Source organism: Chaetodon trifascialis, chromosome 3, assembly GCF_039877785.1.
Source record: "Chaetodon trifascialis isolate fChaTrf1 chromosome 3, fChaTrf1.hap1, whole genome shotgun sequence".
Lineage (NCBI taxonomy): Eukaryota > Metazoa > Chordata > Actinopteri > Chaetodontiformes > Chaetodontidae > Chaetodon > Chaetodon trifascialis.
In genome coordinates, this window is record NC_092058.1 from 28,958,074 (window position 1) to 28,976,731 (window position 18,658).

The 18,658-nt window shown below is 42.8% G+C and overlaps 1 protein-coding gene across 3 annotated transcripts in view; it reads right to left on the bottom strand.

The window, feature by feature from the left end:
• The window catches only part of plxnb1b (plexin b1b), a 111,903-nt gene that overhangs the window by 11,703 nt on the left and 81,542 nt on the right, over window positions 1–18,658 (bottom strand). For 2 of the 3 annotated variants that reach the window (XM_070958631.1, XM_070958633.1), the window contains 14 exons: window positions 17,878–18,006; window positions 17,527–17,627; window positions 13,784–13,916; window positions 10,603–10,759; window positions 8,963–9,071; window positions 6,747–6,855; window positions 3,818–4,768; window positions 2,203–2,337; window positions 1,975–2,097; window positions 1,687–1,780; window positions 1,322–1,488; window positions 1,029–1,180; window positions 667–772; window positions 301–437 (listed from right to left, as the gene is read on the bottom strand). In XM_070958631.1, coding sequence (XP_070814732.1) covers window positions 301–437; window positions 667–772; window positions 1,029–1,180; window positions 1,322–1,488; window positions 1,687–1,780; window positions 1,975–2,097; window positions 2,203–2,337; window positions 3,818–4,768; window positions 6,747–6,855; window positions 8,963–9,071; window positions 10,603–10,759; window positions 13,784–13,916; window positions 17,527–17,627; window positions 17,878–18,006 — 2,603 coding nt within the window. The remainder of the gene's footprint in view (window positions 1–300; window positions 438–666; window positions 773–1,028; window positions 1,181–1,321; window positions 1,489–1,686; window positions 1,781–1,974; window positions 2,098–2,202; window positions 2,338–3,817; window positions 4,769–6,746; window positions 6,856–8,962; window positions 9,072–10,602; window positions 10,760–13,783; window positions 13,917–17,526; window positions 17,628–17,877; window positions 18,007–18,658) is intronic. The other variant, XM_070958634.1, reaches the window with a different exon arrangement.

The window sequence follows — 18,658 nt, forward strand, 5'->3', positions numbered from 1 at the left end:
ATTTCACTGACCCTAGAGTGAAATTGTCTTTTTGCCCCTCTGGCATAAGGAGGTCAAAGGTCAGACTGACAGAGGGAACGTTAAATGAAGAAGTCTTTGCGGTGACTGAGAGAGAAAGAGCAGCAATAACAGTTTCTCCATTAAAGCTAACTTTGACTCAACAACACACCATCACCCAGTAAATCAGGTCAGTGTGTGTGCATGCAGGGGTGTGTGTGTGTGTGTGTGTGTGTGTGTGTGTGTGTGTGTGTGAGAAAGAGAGAGAGAGAGAGAGAGAGAGAGAGAGAGAGAGAGCCTTACATGTTACAGGGCACCCCTCCCACAGTGATGGTGAGGTCAGAGGGACGTCCTGTCAGCAGGTTTCTGCCAGTGATTGTCAGGGATGTTCCTCCAGCTTTTGGCCCCCTTTCAGGAGACACCCCCATCACGAATGGGTCCTGAGAGGGTGGAAGAAGGTGGCGGTTAGAACTGTATCAACCTCAGGATCACATAGGGACACTGAAAACACATTTGGAAGACTGGCAGTAAAGCTGCCAATCTTCACATGTCTGGTCATTCTATGGTTGAAGTGTTGCTGTTTTTAGCCATTTGCTACTGCAACAACACATCTTTCACAGACAAGTCAAGGAAATCTGATCAACTGCAACTAAATATAATCAAATGTACCTGGTAGCTGAATGTCTGGCTGGACACACCAAACTCTCCTCCGCTCACTTTAACAGAGACATGGTCCACTTTCTCTCCTCCACTGGCTTTGGTCCTGCACACAATCCTGGAAGACAGACATCACTCTTATCACTAACTATAGTTATTCTTAATAAAATAGAATTGTCCATGAACCCTGGCAATGTTTAATAAAGCTGATAAAAAAGTGAATGACACTTTTGCAAGGACCCACATGCTTTTGTTGTCGTGAGTTTTGAGAAATCTGCTCAATCCACAAAAGATCTAATCAAATACTGATCAAAACATTAAAGTAAAGACACTAAACTTGTGAACCGTCCACCCCGGCGGCAGTTTGTCTGTACCTGGAGGAAACCTCGTAGAGACTGGGGATAACAGTGCAGGGAACCCCGGCTACTGACACAGAGTGAAGAATGTCTTCAGCCTTCTGGCCTAAGTTAGAGCCTGAGATGGTCACCATGGTGCTGCCTTCCAACAGGCCAGAGAGTGGCTCAATCTGAGGGAAGGAAAAGCATCTCATTCTTTATAAGCACCAGTTAATTTTAGTTTCAATTTTGAAAAACTGACTATAAGCATCTCAAATGTTGTGTCTCCCACAGTAAAGAGGTAAGTGAGGAGGTGAAAGGTCAGCACTCACAGAGTGGATGACTGGGGCAGGACAGGTTTGCTGTACAGGTTCACTGCAGGTGTCTGAATACAAGCAGCTGGCGTGAGCACCACCACACCACACACAGCCATACTTGTGGTCAGCTGTATGGCAGCGGCTGCAGTCAGAGTGGCCCACAGAGCAGTTGTACAGAGTCACTGAGGGCAGAACAGACAGCATCGGTCAGTGTTAAAGCGTGTTGACACTGAGCCTTGTTGAGTTAGCGTTGGGTCTTTGGAGAAAGCACCATCAGGGAACAATAACTGTATGTTGAGAGCAAAAAATCAGCAAGAAAATAATAAAATCCAACATGGTACACTGTAATCTGACTCTTAAAAAATGAACTTTGACCTCACCATACAGATCAGGAGAGCTGTCCACATGGAAGGTGTCCCTCCTCTTCACGTATACCATGGCATTGTATTCTTCCACAAGAGCAGAATATGTGTACTGGACAAATAATACAAACAATAGTGTCATTGAAACAGCTATTTGTTTCACAGTCAGACTATCAGTCAGTTAAATCCTGCCTCTCTAATTACTATTACTGGATCTAAGCTCTACACTGTGATTCAGATGCGTACATTCCTGCCTGGACAGCAGCTTGTTACATGTTAATGAAGAGTGACTGTGCATTATCAGACCTGGTGTAGTTGACAGGTGATGTCAAAGTTTGATGGATTGGTCTCATCGGTCTCCACGTAGGCGTCCACCACCACTGTCTGTCCTTCGATGACCAACACACACTCATAGTCCAGCTCTGTGTCCTGAACACAAAAACGTGTGTTTGGTGAGGAGTTCACCAGCCTGGCAAATAGATATGTGTTCAGGCTGAGTGTGTGTGTGAATGATCGTGTGTGTGTGTGGTGTACCTGATAGAGGTGCAGGTTGTGGGCCAATAAGGTGATCTTCCTCTCCACTCTGACAGGGAGCAGTGATGAACCCTGGACCTTCTCCACACAGGGACAAGCTGAGGAGCCCCAGCTGACGAAGGAGCCCTCATCCCCCTGTTGCCCAATACACATACACACACACAAAATATAAACACACGCCTTCTCCTCCTCACTCTGGTTATGTCGACATGCACGCGCACACACAATATTTCATTATGATCTGGTGAGGCAGCACAGTCACTGCAGATCCAGCTTACCATTCACTGCTGACATTAAAACTTCTTCTTGACACCTTGTTTCTTTTATTCCAAAACATTGTGCTAAAAGTACAGTCAGTCAGTCCTTTTTTTAAACTGTATTATAACTGTGCAGGCCCTGTTACAACCACTACAAAATGAGCTACAGAAATCAGAGCCTGACAGAAATACTGTTATCAGATTTCTTAAACTCTCAAATATTGATGTCAGCATCAACCTCAGTTGTTCAGACAGGCACAGAATTTATTTTTATAGTCACATGATCCAATTATGTCCACTATCACACTCTCATTAGCCCATATAAATAACCCGGAGGCTTATTAGTCGGCATCCACGAATGCTGAGCTCTGCATCCTCACTGCTACACTGCTACTCAGGCGCTGTCGGGGGGGCTGTGATCCCAGAGGACAGTCTGCGTCAGGTGTGTTTGAGCAGCACAGGAGCAGAGCAACACCACCAAACTAAAATATGTCCTGTTAAAATAAATGCTTAAAACCTTGATGTGAGAGTCCCGTCTGACGTAAAAGCATTCATTTACTACTAATTATTATCATAATTAAACAACAACGCAACTGTTGCCAAAAAATGGCACTAATGGAATATCTGATTCCATCTGAATATCACTGAGTAATGTCAACTGACCACTAATGTCATGTCTTCAGGTGTCTCTATTTGTCCACTACACACTAGCCAAGTTTATTTCCAAGTTGGTTTTATTCTAACTGTCTGGTTAACTTATTTATCTGATTCTATTCATGTGGACACAGGATAGGTTTGTGATGATGCTTGGCACATATCAGACATAACAGACACTTATGCAAAACAATCCAAACATTGATTAGAAACATCATAATTCTCTATTTTTCTTAAGATGCTCAGCTCGACTGTGTGCACTGACAAGAATATGACCCAGTGTGAGAAATACTGTATGTCACACACAAACACACACAGTATCCTCAAAGAAAAACTACTGCTCAAAGTGAGTGTTTAAAAGTAATACTGAGCTGTAAGTGCGGAAAAAAAATAAATAAATAAAAAAATCAGGAAATGTGAAATATGTTTAAACAAAAGAAACTGTAGCCCACACTGAAGCAGCTGTTTTTCTCAGGATCAGTGAATAAAGCAAAAGTAAAACGATAAAATAACACAGGTGTAAGACAGCAGAGGAAGAGCAGGGAAAACAGGGGCAGACAGGGAAGCCTGTCTGAGCTTTGATCCTACAGCAGGAGTTCAGAGTCCAGTCAGGAGCTGGAAGCTTTGGGAGGATGCTGAAGAAGAAGAGGAGGAAGAGGAGGGGGAAGAAGGAGGAGCAGGAGGAGGGAGGCGGCTGAACTCACCGGGAGGAAGGCGTCGGCTGGATCATACTGGTAGTCCAGCTCTGAGTCAGTATCCAGCAGGTGGGGGTAGGATGGGGGGGCATGGTCCACCTCACCATCACCTGACAAAACAGTTGCAGCTGAAAATGTGGCTGTGTCATTTTCTGGCAGGACGGCACTCTCAGGATGGACGTCTGTGTCTTCTTTTGTCCAGAGGAGAACCTCAGGCTCGGTGCCTGGGCTTCCTGCCTCAGTCTGGGAGTCCTGTGTGGGCACAGCAGTGGGAGTCTGGGTCAGGTCCAGGTAGAGGGAGTGCTCAGAGTCGTCCGGTTTGCCCATAGGGAAGGGCGTAGGCAGCGGGAAGCCAGATGAGGCCAGGGTGGGAGGCTCTGCCAGGCTTAAAGCTCCTTCAGCTTCCTGGGTGTCGCTGGGGGGCAATTCTGTCACCACCTCCAGGGGGGAGGAGTCCGGTTCATGGGGCGGGATGATCAAAGGCATCACAGGGTCCAGATCTCCACTTAGACCATCAGCCATGGTGATGGGCTCCAAATCCCTGGCTCCCGTGTCGACACTGGGTGTAGCCATGGCACCTTTGGTGTCACTTTGGGTGATAACAATAAGCTCTCCTGCCTCACTCTCCTCTTCCTTCCTGGTGGTGACCTCTGGGGGTGGAGGTGTAGTGGGTGCTGGTGTGGTGGATGGCAGGGAAGTAGCAGGCTGAGGGAGCAAGGTGGTGGGTGGGGTGGTTGGCTCAGGGCTCCTGGTGGTTGTGGGTGGAGTCGTAGTGGTTGGCTCCTGAGTGGTTGCTACCGTGACAGGGGCTGTGGTTGTTGTCGTAGCGATAGTTGTTGTTGATGGTGTAGTTGTGGCGGTTGTCATGGTGGTGGTTGTCAGGGCAGCCGTTGAGGTGGTGGGAGTCGTAATGACTTTAATGGGTTTGGTTGTGGGAGGAGCTGAGGTGGGGAGTTTAAACTGGGGGAGGGAGGAGGCGGGGAAGACACGAGGACAGGGTGAGACAGAAATAAAAAACTAATGGACAAAGGAAAATGGAAATAACCATAACTAAACTTAAACATGATGTTAAACACATAACCTGTTGTTACTGTGTTATTGTTGTTTATCACACATGATAATTGTTACAATAATGCAGGTTTGTGCTGACATATGAGTAAAACAAAACAGTTATGGTACTGATGAATGCATGGAAAAAACACATTTCTTCATGGGAAAACTGTAGACCATTCATCTGCACTTACCACGTTCAGAATTATGACTTCAGACCAACACATGAAAGAGCTTTTAGTTTGAGAAAATACCAGAACTAAACCAGAAACAGAGGTTTTTCCTGTGTGGTGCCTGGTTTATTTTGGAGCTGAAATGAGTGACTGTGCTGTGCAGCAGTTGACTGAAGAGGAGAAGTGTGTGTTAACAGACGTAATTGATGTTTTACTCATTGCTTGCTCTCTGCCACCTGAAATGAATCCCGTGGTGTTTCGACTTCTAGCAGTGCTATGGAGCAGTTGTTTACGAGTGGATCCCGTTTGGTTTCGCTGTCACGTGCGTGTGTGTGTGTGTGGGTGATGTGACATAGTCCAACTAAAACTGTTTGACAGCGTTCCTCTTATCTTCAGGTGGCAGCAATGTGCCTGCAAAATGAAATGCAAATGTTTTGTGTGGAATGATTTGCATTCAGTGGCTGCACGGTGGCGAAGCAGCTAGTGTGCGTGCCTCAAAGCAAGAAGGTTGCCGGTTCAATCCCCGGCCTTTCTGTGTGAAGTTTGCATGTTCTTCCCGTGCATGCGTGGGTTCTCTCCAGCTACTCCGGCTTCCTCCCACAGACCAAAAACATGCTCATTAGGTTAATTGGTGACTCTAAAATTGCCCCTAGGTGTGAGTGTGAATGTTTGTTTGTCTTGTGTGTTACTGAAGATCTGAAGATGGCAGCCTAATTAACGCCATATAAATGTTTAAGTTGTATACCACAATAGCCAAGTCTCCTCATGTCTGTTAATAATAAGACATTATCACTGAGACTGAGGGTGAGCACAATTGCATCCCAGACGTCCTTCTTCTTGATAGCTTTCTTTATAAAGATGGGTTAGGGTGAGTTTTATTTAACCTCAATGATGAGTATCTCCGCAGTATCATCCACCATATCGATTGTGAAAATTTGGATGGATTTTGACTTTTTAAAATAACATATTTCTAGATCTTGTGATAGTATTCGTTCTTGGTGTGGACGGCCCTTAATGTAACATTTTTGTTTTGTTTTGTTTATTAATGTTTACATTTTTATTCAAACAAAATTAGCTTTGTAAATGATTTCTGAAGAGGGAAATTCATTCACATGATCGTTAGGTCTCCAGAATACATACGTGTTTCAGTAATAAAAAAAACAAACAAAAAAAACCTGCCCCTGAATATTTGCAACTCTGATTATTTCTAGACTGTTTGTAGAAAGTGGGCAGCACAGCTGAAGGTGTTTGTTCTCAATATCTGTGCCAGTGTCAGACTGTAAAAACAGCTCAGAGAGACTGACTTAAGAGCTTAGAGCTAGTGTTATTTATGTAACCATTAAAAAACAGTTGGCTGCCTTCTCAGTGAAATCCACAAATGTGTTTTATATTTGAGTTAATCTGGATGTCTAAATCATTTAAAGGGTAAGAAGAGGACTGGAGAATCCATCCCTAAAAGTTTCATTCAGAATCCGTTACAATCTGTTTGCCTTATCCAGTGCAGTCGTGAAACGAGCAACTTGTCAAGTCTCTTTCATGTCAACATATAAAACTTATAGTTTAGGACAAAACCCCACAGGACAACCTTCTCATTTAGAGTACAGAGAGAACTTGAATACTAAGAGCGCAAATGCTCTCTGTCACATGTGTCTGAGTCTGTATCTGACATCTCACTGTGTGCTGTGCAATCTGACGTCTTCTGTTGAGTAACTTACATGTTGGTTGTAGATGATCACCCCCTCCTCACAGGTGGGCTTGTGGGTGCACAGGTGCTGGTGGACGCACCAGTTACAGCCCCATCGGCTCAAAACACAACCACGACAACTGCACACAGAAAGAGGAGGATGCTCAGATTAGAGAGATGAAATAATAGCCCCTGTGGCAGGACTTACCGCAGGGTGACAGAAAAAGCAGAGGCAGAGGACAACAGTGAGGCAGGGTGAGGAGCTATGAGGAGAAAGTGGAGAGAGGTCTAATAGAAGCAGTATGGGCTTTTTATCTACAAGTGGGAGACGGGAGAGGGACAGCTTCTGGAGCTTGTATCACACAGACTAATCCAATTGTTGCCAGTCTGGTCCCAGTGGTAAGAAAGGTCAGTGATTTAATTGAATTGAGCCTCAGTTTCTTATCAGTGCGGTGGGAAGAGCTGCCACGGACAGAGGGAGAGAGAGGCTGATAGAGTGAGCATGTCTGGAAACACAGTGAAGGAGATCAGGGAGGATACCAAGCAAACATTTGATGCAATGATCTTCAGAAGGCAGAGCGCTTTCAGCTAATCTGATTAGAGCTCATTATTATTAAGTGTCTTGAATTCATCAAAACAAAGCTTTCCTTCCTCTGGACTTTCTGCTAATGGAAGTATACTGTGTACTGTCCTCACCACCAGAGGACCCAGGTCACCATGAACTGTGCTGTAAACAGAACTATTTTTAGTTTGGCTGGGAGTAAATAATCCTGTTGAAAATCTGTCTGAACCAATAAGATGTACTATCTGGTGCACTTTTATGATGAAAGTTAGTGTCAGCTAGGTGGCAAACAGCTAGGCTGCTGCTCAGTGTTTTCAAGTAGTCTAGCTACGTTCCACTGACAGAAATGATTCGCTTAAAGCAGAGAAAAGAGAGAGAAGCTCTGCAGAGCAGAATGTGACAGCAACATGGACATATGATCAGGCCACAAAGTGTAGAGCAACACTTTTGCTTGGTGACAAAGTGCTTGTGTTTTATTTTTTTAAGACACGTACTAACAACTAACTGATGTGTGACAGCGTCTGTTTATTAACTCTGGTAAATGCTGGTAAAGTCAAAATGTTAGCAAATCTGTGGCTGTACTTCATGACAGAGCATGAGATCTATCAGTATCACATAAACACATTTGGGTAAATGCTTCTGAAAATGGCTTATTGGTGTCTGACTTTACATGACAATTATATAAAGAAGTTTCAACTAAGCTAGAATCACTTGTATGAACAGGTTTGTTCTTCAGTGGCATGTACAAGAGTTTCAAGAGAATTTGTGGCATTCACCAGTTTTGTCCTACTTATCAACAGGTATGAACAGAATTCTTGAGTGGACCAGGCATGTAACAGCAGTCATGCAGATATTGTAGTCTGCCTGTCGTCCCAAGGAAGACCCTTGTTTAACTAAAACTTGTAATGCAACGTTCACATTCCGTTCACCATACTATCATCATCATGGCGTGCCAATTTACTGAGAGGTTTAATATATTTTTTAATATTTATGCTTTTATTGCTGTGTGGGTATAGCAACAGATTAGTTCAGGAGTTGCTGGAAAGCTCTCAGCTGCCTCAGGGTCTTTCTGCAGGCTGCTGCGCAGGTGAACATCCACTGTTGAGCTAACAGTGTGACATCACCTGCTGTGCACTTCTGTGGTCCAGATCACATCTGCTCCACAGGCTGATCTATGGACCACTTTGCTTTTCAAAGAGGTTTTTTAGCATCTAACAGCATTTTGTCTGTATCTCTGTCACAGTGCAGCGCTGCTCTAATGGCATGTTGTCAGCAGCTGCATTCATATTTTCTGTTTCAGGTCCTCTATTACAACTACTGACACTTTGTATGTGTTTGTTGTTGTTGAGCCATGTGACGAGCATAATGAGATGGAATGACTGCTGAGAGAGAGTGAAGGGCAGGAGGCAGGTGTGGAAAGAATGACAAGATAAAGTATATGGGAGTATTTAAAGTATGGGGTAACAAGAGAGAAGAATTAACCCAGGAGAGGGAGTGAGAAGAAATGGAAAAGTAAGACAGACCGGTGAAGGTGAACTGATGCAGGGACAAAGAGTGAACAGGGTACAAAATGGGAAACAACGGTCTCTGACTGAGATAAGACTTGATAATAAGATGTGCAGTAAGAGGAGCAGATCAGGAGGAGACAGGACAGCAGAGCTGATAAATCATCAGTGGTGACTTACGGCATGCTCCCCGACAGCTGCTTAACAGCCGTACAGTCGTAGAAGGTGAATTCCCTCGCTGTGACGGTGACGTCGCCAAAGCGAAGAGACAAGGTGACTGTGACAAAGTCTGAGGGGAACAAATAAGACAGAAAGACAGCATGAGGAAGATCTGAAAACAACATGGTGTTTCACCTGAGCGCAGAGCCGAGCGGGCAGGCCTCTGAAAATATTTGGCCAGGATTATTGTCTCTGTTTCAGCAAAGCATGAGAAAGGGATGAGTACAATGCTTCTCAAAACACAGTGAGAGGATGTGGGAGAAGGTCTGGTCCAGACAGCCAAAGCACAGAGGCCTAATCTAACCCATGTGCACCCTGAATCCTCAGCCCAGAGACAGCAGACATAAACACAGCAGGGCTCAAGGCTCTGAGGTGAACCTACGATCACACACATGCTCAGCACGGAACAGGGACAGTGTTACGCTGTCCTGAGCTAAAACTGCATGAACCGGCGCTGCATGGGGACACATGATAGAAAATGATGGAATACTATCATTTGGGTCTTGCTGCCATAGTTTTGACTATCATTTCTATCAGTTACACTAACACTATACTCAATAATGTCATTAGAATTAGAATCTTCATTGCAGCGACGTTGTGATTTAGGCTGAGAGGACAACATGGATTTGAACAGTTTTATTATTATTTACTTTATTTTCTTTTACATATAACATTTACTGGCAGATGAGAACAACACAGTCTGAATATATTTTGGACTTGTCGACAGTCCGGAGCCGAAGCTGTATAATGTGTCCATGTAAGAAGTTTTGTTCAACATGCAGCAGGCAGGTGAGAATCTGATCCTCAACTTTAAACTCTGACATTTATTAAGTGAGCTCCGGCACTAACCCTCTTAAAGTAAAGGGAAGCCACAGCTAGATCCTTAAATACAGCCTGTGTGTCCATATCTCAGTAAACCCCCCAGGCTGATTCTGCCTGAGCCCTGTACCCTGAGAACTACAACAAGCTGCAAGTTTCAGGAATGCAGGCATGGGAACCAGTGTGTGTGTGTGTGTGTGTGTGTGTGTGTGTGTGTGTGTGTGTGTGAGTGTCTGACACACACACACACACACACACACACACACACACACACACACACACACACACACACACACACACACACAAATCATGTGAATGTTTGGGTGAGTGTGACCTCTGTCGAGGCTTCAATTTTTATTTACAAGCCCCTTTAATCATTGCCACTGACTTACTGCAACAAACAAGCTGCTCTGAGTGCACTAAATAATCACCTAAACCTAGGAAAACCAAAGCACATATCGAAGCACAGAATCACTAGATGAACTAGATTTATGAGGACTTGTGTGCTTAAAAATACAGATTAGTCCCTGCTGTGTAAGCCGGTTTACAAAAAGTGGATTGGGTTAGCCTAGATCCATGGACACAGGGATTGAACTGCATACATGTATGGTATGTCTGTCATGCTAACACACACATACAGACACACATGCTCAAAGATTCATTTCATTACAGGATGCAGTCAAATCCTCCAGTTCCAAAATTGAAAAATTCAAACCAATAATTAATTAAACTCCAGCTCTCCAAAAGCAACAAACAGTCAGTTGTGGGGGTCAAACACTCACCCTGTCCTGGAGACACCATGGGTACTCGGCCGGTGTCAGGAGAATGGCAAGTGACCCCACCTTCAGTGACAACAGCAGGACTGTGGCTGTCCTGGAAGACGCAGGAGTAGGACTCGTCTTTCTCTAACACTGGAAGTCCTGGCACTGACAGAGACACCTGAGGAAAGACGAAATATTAATCATTTCAGACAGAGCGGAGCAGGTCGCCCACTGATCACACGCTTCGAAAATCACTATATCAATGCAGCATGTGCAGGTTAGACTTAATCTGATATCTGTTTGTACACTTTATTTGTATTTTGGCTCCACCTGTCTTCATTCATGCAGTGCTTCTGCCCCGCAGCTCACTCAAACAGTATGAGCTCTACAGTGATGTGAATCTTTGGATTTTCTGTCCACAAAGTGTGCGTAAGTGGTGTTTTGGGGACTGTGTGCTCAGTGATGGTGGTTATTAGTGATCATGGTAACTACTCACTTGTCACTTGTTTCCTGATTCTCTGATCCACTAGTTTCTGACTTAAATGAATAGCTGGGCATTTTTAGAATGTCTTTTATGTCATATAGAGAAGCTCTTTGTGTGGGCACTTGTTCGTTTCAGTACTGCTACAGAAAGGCTGAGGTTCTCTTCATTCCAAACAAACAAACTTCTCACTCCGTGTGAGCTGTCACCACACACGTTACTGCAAAGGAAAATCAAAACTCACTGTTGAAATGGAACAGTGAAGAACACTTGTTGAGAGTAACAGAGATTCAAAAATTGCTCTTGTTTTAGTCAGAATTTGACAATTCTGCTTTTATTTTGGTGCCACTCACAAGTACAGGTAAAGGCACGTACTGTAGGTCATGTGCATGGACACGGCTGCTTGTCATGGAAGAAATAAGCCTGCTAAATACATAAATACATGTATGGTTACTGAGCTCCTTCAGTGATGTTACCATGCACAGGGTACATAAACAACAAAGGCTAATTCATTGCTGTTTCATGAATCAGTTATTAACTGGGCTGAGGTTCCTACTGCACCCACTCCACCTGAGGAGCCTCAGTATAAAGATCAGGGAGTGACGTGTATTCCCCTACACAGCCAAACACAAAGAGCAGCCACTGACAACTTCTCATTCATATCAATACACCTTCTCTTGTGTTTATGTTCATCCCACACATATAAGAAGCATTAGTGGATAAAGAAAGAGGCCCATCGGCTTCTCTATCATCAACAACCATAAAAGTTCAGGCAGTAGTGACAAATGTCTAAATAATTTACTTAAGGCCAAGTCATCAAATATGAATCAAACTACTGCCCCAAAACTCAAAGATGTTCAGTTTATTATCTCATCAGAAAAGGAGAGCAGAACATTCTCACAACTGAGAACCTTGAACTGGAAAGATTTGCTTTTCATGCATGAAAAATTACCTTAAAATGAATCAATTATCAAAATCTTTGACCGTTATTTTTCTGTCGATTGGCTTACTGATTAAATCGACTAATCCTTTCAGCTTTACTGCAAAGCTTTGTGAACTCTTTGGACCCCCAGCTCTAAGCAAAATTAATAAAAACACGGACCCTTTGTTTGCAGATTACTTCAGAGCTGATATTCAATCATTCAATCATCTGCCATGTTTAGGTGACATGGTAGATGTAGTATGAGGAAATGTAACCCTTGGTTTGTTATCTGATTCATTTATAACATTTTTTGCTTCACCTGCGTCTTGCACACTGATGGTATCTGATAGGTGGTCAGTCTCCAGAGTATATTCTAGGAGGATTGAGACAAAGGTCTTCCACTATCAGACGCTGTGGTGTCAACTGCCCTTAAAACCAGATGACCACAAACCTTTTCAGCTAGTCATGTTATAGTTTCTGAGAAACGTATCTGATTCCAACTGGTCTAACGTGCACCCACACAGTGTATTTAGACATGTGGAGACATTTGTCCTCTCCTGTGATGTAACACAGTGAGTGTTTTGTACATATTTTTGCTCTGATGCTATCGACAGGCACCATCTTCCACAGAGAAGACTGATGCCGTTTTTGCTTTTCTCCTGCACCAGGACAGGACTCTGATCCCTATCTCCTTCTGGCGCCCTGACACTTCACACACTCACATATCACACACACCCACAGTACCCCCAGCCAGCGTACAGTAAATCCCTCAGCTCCGCTGATAAGCAATGCTGGGATGAGTTAGAGCGAGGTGGTATGTGGGCCAGAGCTTCATGGTGTTTCCCCTGTTGGAGGGGGGAGGGGTGCAGCACTAAACAGTATAATATGAAACATATAACGTTACCCCCCCAAAAATGCACTGTCCTCATAATTTTCGACCAGAGCATTAACAATCAAGCCAGATTTGGGATGAGTTAATGTGAACCAGTAACTTATTGTCTCAAATTTATAATTTCACTCGTAAACCGTGCAATAAGCAGGATGATTCATCATGTCCGGGTTTATTTCTCCATATCAACCTTCTCCCTCTTTCCGTGTTAACTTTACACAAAGTTACTGGTTCACGTTAATTCATCCCAAAACTGGCTTGATTGTTAATGCTCTGGTCGAAAATTATGAATGATAGCACCCAGTAACGATAGCACTAAGCTAGCTTCATCGGCATGTAAATATCTTTAGCTTGCAAGCTAAAGCAATAAGTATGTGAGTCCAAGAAATGTGTATTGTATAAAATGGTTCGATTTTATGAAATCAATAATAGCTATGCACGTTATTATTGACATTACCAGTGAAGTCGCTCCGGGGCTGGCAGCATTGCCCTGCATGTTTGCGTCTGGGGCATGCACAGTTGGAGGAATTGCTGATCGATTACTTTCCCCTGCGACTTGACTGTGACCTCAGTGACGTCATTTCAGCACTTTTCGAGTTGTACCCGTAAACTTGAATTCGTATTCACAGTGAAGACTTCGTAGTCGTAGAAAAATTAGTTGTATTCTCAAGACTTTGCACTCACAGCTTTTAGACTCATACTCATATAAAAACAATCGTAACCCGAACCCAATTTCACAGACTCACGTATATGACAGCAGAATTTAGTGTAAAACAATTTTTACGACACACAAATTGTTAACTTTACAAATACGAAACTTATATTATGGACACTTCTTTTTGACAGCGATCTTACACCATAGTTTTGCCCCTTTGCTGGCCCACTTTACGTAACTGCACTGCACACTTACCGTCCTGGTCTCCTCCCTGCTGACATTGGAGGGGTTGAGGTCCTGGACAGCAAGACACTGCTGCTCCATGTCAAAGCTCCACAACCACTGACCTGGCTGCTTCCCACGAGAACACTCCGATTGCAACACACACCTGCAGGGAAAACACCAAGGCTGCACTGTTACGTCATGAACACTATCTTAACTTTGTTCTGAGCTACAGTTAGGCTCTCTACCTCTCCACCTTTAATTGGTGGTGAGAGGGAGGTGGGAGGCCAGGTGGGGAGGCAGAGCAGTGAGGAGAGGGGAGGAGACAGATGGGATGGAGAGGTAGATCTCTTTCATCAGACTCAAACACAATCCCACCAGACCACAGTCAGATTCGATGGATGGCACACACACACTTCAGAGACTAACGAGGGTGCCAGCAGTTTTCTTGTCTGCTGATTCTTTACACGTCAGCACTGAACTTTGTTTTTCAGTGGAATTCTTTGAAACATTTCACAGCAACATGAACAGCCCATTAATGCAACTGCATTTCAGAATTCTCACATGAGCAACTAAAGAATAATAAGCAGGCAGTACGGCTTCTTATAACATCCAACTTAAGATGAGAGTGCATTAAATGCCATTCAAGTAGAGCGTTTCCCTTTCTTTCCTCCAAAAGATTACATTAAAAATTAATAGTCAAATTCATAAACAATAAAAACACCAGCACATATCTTAACACACCAAAGCTTGACTTGGTCTGGTATGACCAGTGTTAGGGAGTAACTAGTTACACAGAACAGCATTACATTGTTAAATTACAAATAAATGTAATTGTAATCCCTTGCAGTTACTGAGGAAAAACTACATTACTAACCAAAATGTTGGTGATTACACAGGGTTTCATCTGATTAGATTGGTAAAAAATCTATATGTAGAATTTACCATTTGTTCTGTTGCATTGCATCTCTTCACCCTGCAGGGATGTCTTCTTTTAGCATATCTGTAACCACTGGGACAAAAGCTTTCTCTATAGCTACACAGACTCCACTCATTGGCCAGCATCAAGTCAAATTTTGAGCCTTGTTAGGTTCTCTTGTTTAACTTTGCACCACCTCTCATCTACAAATCAATACACATTGACAGAAAGGGTGCTGGCCAGAGTGAGGCTTTTTACCTACAGGCAAGGCAATGTCCTCACAATCAGTCACATAAAGTAAAGTACCTCCCATCCCACCTTCACACAATTTAGCTCTAGATTTTGTTCCATGCCCATCCAGTAGGCTACATATTTATGATTAATCTCCATTCACGGCAAATTAATTGCTGCCTGCTGTGGCTAACAGACGACTTTTGCACAGCTGCACCTCGATTTAAGAACCCTTTGACAGAAGGTCCTGGCTAACATCAGTCCTCCTTGAATAGTGATGCTGGTAGCCTCTGTGAGATCTGACATGCACTGACTTCATTCAGATTCAGTCAGTACTGCTGTGAGGTTTATGCTGCCTGGTTAATGATTTGGGGATTTTGTAGCTTTATTGGCCAGTTGAAAACATTTGTTAGAAAAGTAATAAAAGTAATAAAATGTAATTAAGTTATATTACTTCTTATATTTTTAACAACATCACTGAGTCGATTCACACATTTAGCATTATCATTTCATTGTTACTTGAGGCCACAGTGGCTTAGTTGCTGGTTTTGACAGTATGGTTATTGTTATTCAGAACTTTTTCTGTCAAAGCGTGTTTGGGATTATTTGAAGTGAGAAATTATCCTTTTCAAATTATACAGACAAATGCTGATCATGCCCCAGCTAACAATAAATCTAAACATGTTTTTGAATGAGACTGTACTGAAAACATCAAATGATTGCTCCAACCCGAAAAGGATTCGTATTTCTAGGCACACAGCATCAGCTGATCCACCGCTTTGATCCAGACAACCACTGGATGGACAAGAACCTTGGTCCACCTATTTATGTGATGAGAGATCAAGATGAATGGTAATGACTTTGGTGCTCCCTGATTTTCATCCAGTACCACTATCAGGTCAAAATTTCAATTTGTCCAATACTTTGATTTATGACCACATTAGAGATCGACTGATATGGATTTTTCAGGGCCAATACCGATTATTAATAATCAAGTGAAACCGATAGCCGATATTTAGAACCGATATTCGTTTTCAGCAAAAATGAAAATTTTGGTGTCAAAATTTAGAGTAACACACCTGGGATTAGAATGAATAAAGTATACTGGTTGTTTGTTTGTTTACACTGAAAAAAGACTTTCACTTTTTGTAAAATAACAAAACAAAAACAACAAAAATACAAAATCGTAATTGAAATGCCTTTAAGTTTCATTATTTTTAAAACAAAAAGTGCAGGGGCCTTCCAGCAGCATTTCTTAAAACTCACTCAAATAAATAAATAAATAAATAAATAAATAAAATAGCTCCCTGAATTTTTGAAACATCAACAATATAAACTGAACTGAACTGTTCTGAAATTTGGGTCTGTGTTAGTACTCCCAGTTCAGTAGCAGGAGACATGCCAGCACCACGGTTTTCATATCTTCAAGCTTGGAAAAGCGTTTCATTACACACGTGAGTAGACGCGACGGTAAATTTATTGATTGAAAATAAAACACACTGAGAATAATCTCCTCGTGCTCTCTGCCTGACTCATATCCCTGGACTTTACGAGTGACGGGCAAAAAGACGATCATTTAACACCAGTAGTTACGTTGCTGCATCATAGTGTAGTGAGAGCACGAGCGCTGAGGGAGAGGCGACTGTAAACAAACAAAGACATGTTAGCGTGCAGTACTGTTAAACTTATCGGCTATAATAACCTCTGGTATTGTTTATTGATAAACCAGGAGCTGCCCCACGGGCTGAGACACGTTAGGAGATTTATTATTCCCACAAAGTAACAGTAACCGAAAGGGCCTATATTATTATTGTGCGTCTGTGCCCAGCTATAAAACGGTTGCGGCAGGTATAACGTAGCGGTGGGTCATCATGAAATACGCCTTGTTGAAGTTGTGAACAGTTTCATCTCCAGAGCCAAACAGCGGAATTCTGCAGGTTTTCCACCCTTATACTTGCTATAGTCTACCTACCGGTATGTCGTTATGTCTTTTTTTATTATTGTTAAGTAAGGAGCCTCAGGTCATGTTCACTTGGTTACGTCTTTTTTTTTTTTTGTGCATGACACTATTTATCTTGCTAAGTCGTATGCTTGATGTGATTAGACAAGTAGGTCGGTGAAATGTCAACTCTGGGTTTGCATGTTGTCACTGAAATTAATCATAAGGTTGTGGTGTTTTTAAAACTTCATCATAGAGGGTTTTTTATTGCCACTTCGACTGACTGTCGCCTTATCTCTACTGGATAACCGGAGCAGTTGTCTGCTTCTCCTTGTCTGTGGCGCTGTATGTAGAGGCATCAGTGTCGATTGGCTGTTACTTACTCATTTAGTTCAAAGCACAGGTGTGTCTGTGTACAGCATCACAGTCTTGTTTCTTAATAAATGATGACCAAATGTGAAAATGGTCAGAGATTCATTATATGTTGATCAGCCAGCTGCTCAATGGACTAATGAACAGTAACCAATTAATCCTTTCAGCACTGGTTCTCTCTCTCTTGTTTAGATTAAGAAAATTATTTTCCACCATAATCTTTAATTTTCAATAAGTTCAATTTCAGCCGCACTTTCTCAGATGCTAGATTAGGACACATCCAGGGCTGCAGCTGACTGCTGGGGTTTATCTCACCTTCCCTCCAGGACACACCAGCCACAGTAGGGGTCGTGGGCCAGCAGACAGGAGTGGCAGTCTGGGTGCTGCTGGCATTCAGCCACCGGCCTTTTCTGCAGCTGGAACCAGGACAACACAATCATGTTCAGTCGTGCAAACCATGCACACTAAGCTCCCAGAAATCTGATTAAAAAGAATAGGTGGCCCACATATTCCAGGGGAACAAAGCAAAATGAAAATATGGTCATTAGAATAATCCAAACGACCAGGTGACTTACCAGAAGGGAGAACTGGGGCAGAAAAAACTAAATGATCTCTCTAAATGATTTCTCTTTAGCTTCATTATGACAACAGCAGAACATGAAATACCATGTTATGAGTCATGATGAAGAGATGTTCCTCTTTCTGGTCCAGGATGAGGTCTGAACTGAGAGCTGCATTCTGCTGAATGGAGATGACAGAGTACTCCTCTACCTCACCATTTGGCCCCAAGAACACCTGAGGAAATGCACACAAACATGAATGTGGTGATTATGTAAGAATTTAACAGACTCTGCTTCTATAAAGCCTTCGTTTCAAACATTCTTGCAACTTTCACTGTTATGGCATATTTCAAAGAACATAACTACACAGGCTACAATAAGCTTTTAAAAGTTAGTAAGTGGACCTTGAGTTGGAATTGTTATGTCAAACTACTATTTCCGATATCAAGAATGAACTTTAAGGTAGGGATCAAAGTTTTAATTTGTTTAATTTGAGAAAAAAATTGCAAGAAGCTGTTCAGTGGAACTCTAAAAGAGTTCTCTACAGATTTAGCATCACACTCCTAAAATGACGGACTAACAATGGACCGTTTCAACAAAAAGGATCAGAAACTGATGCAGCAGAAGCAGACATGTCTTTTTTCTTCTTCCTTGTTAAAACCTGGCACCTATATTGCACAGAACGCAATTCAGCCGCAGACATTCTGATATCAGTGTGCATTTATGCAGCTAATGTAACCTCAAGGCGCTCACTTAAAGAACAGGCAAGCAGTGGGCTGCAGAGGTCTTGCAAGCTCACTTCTCTGTAGCTCCACACCTCCAGATTTTCCGCATTTGTAAACTCGTGATCTTCAGAATTACATTGACTCAAGTGACATCACTTGAGG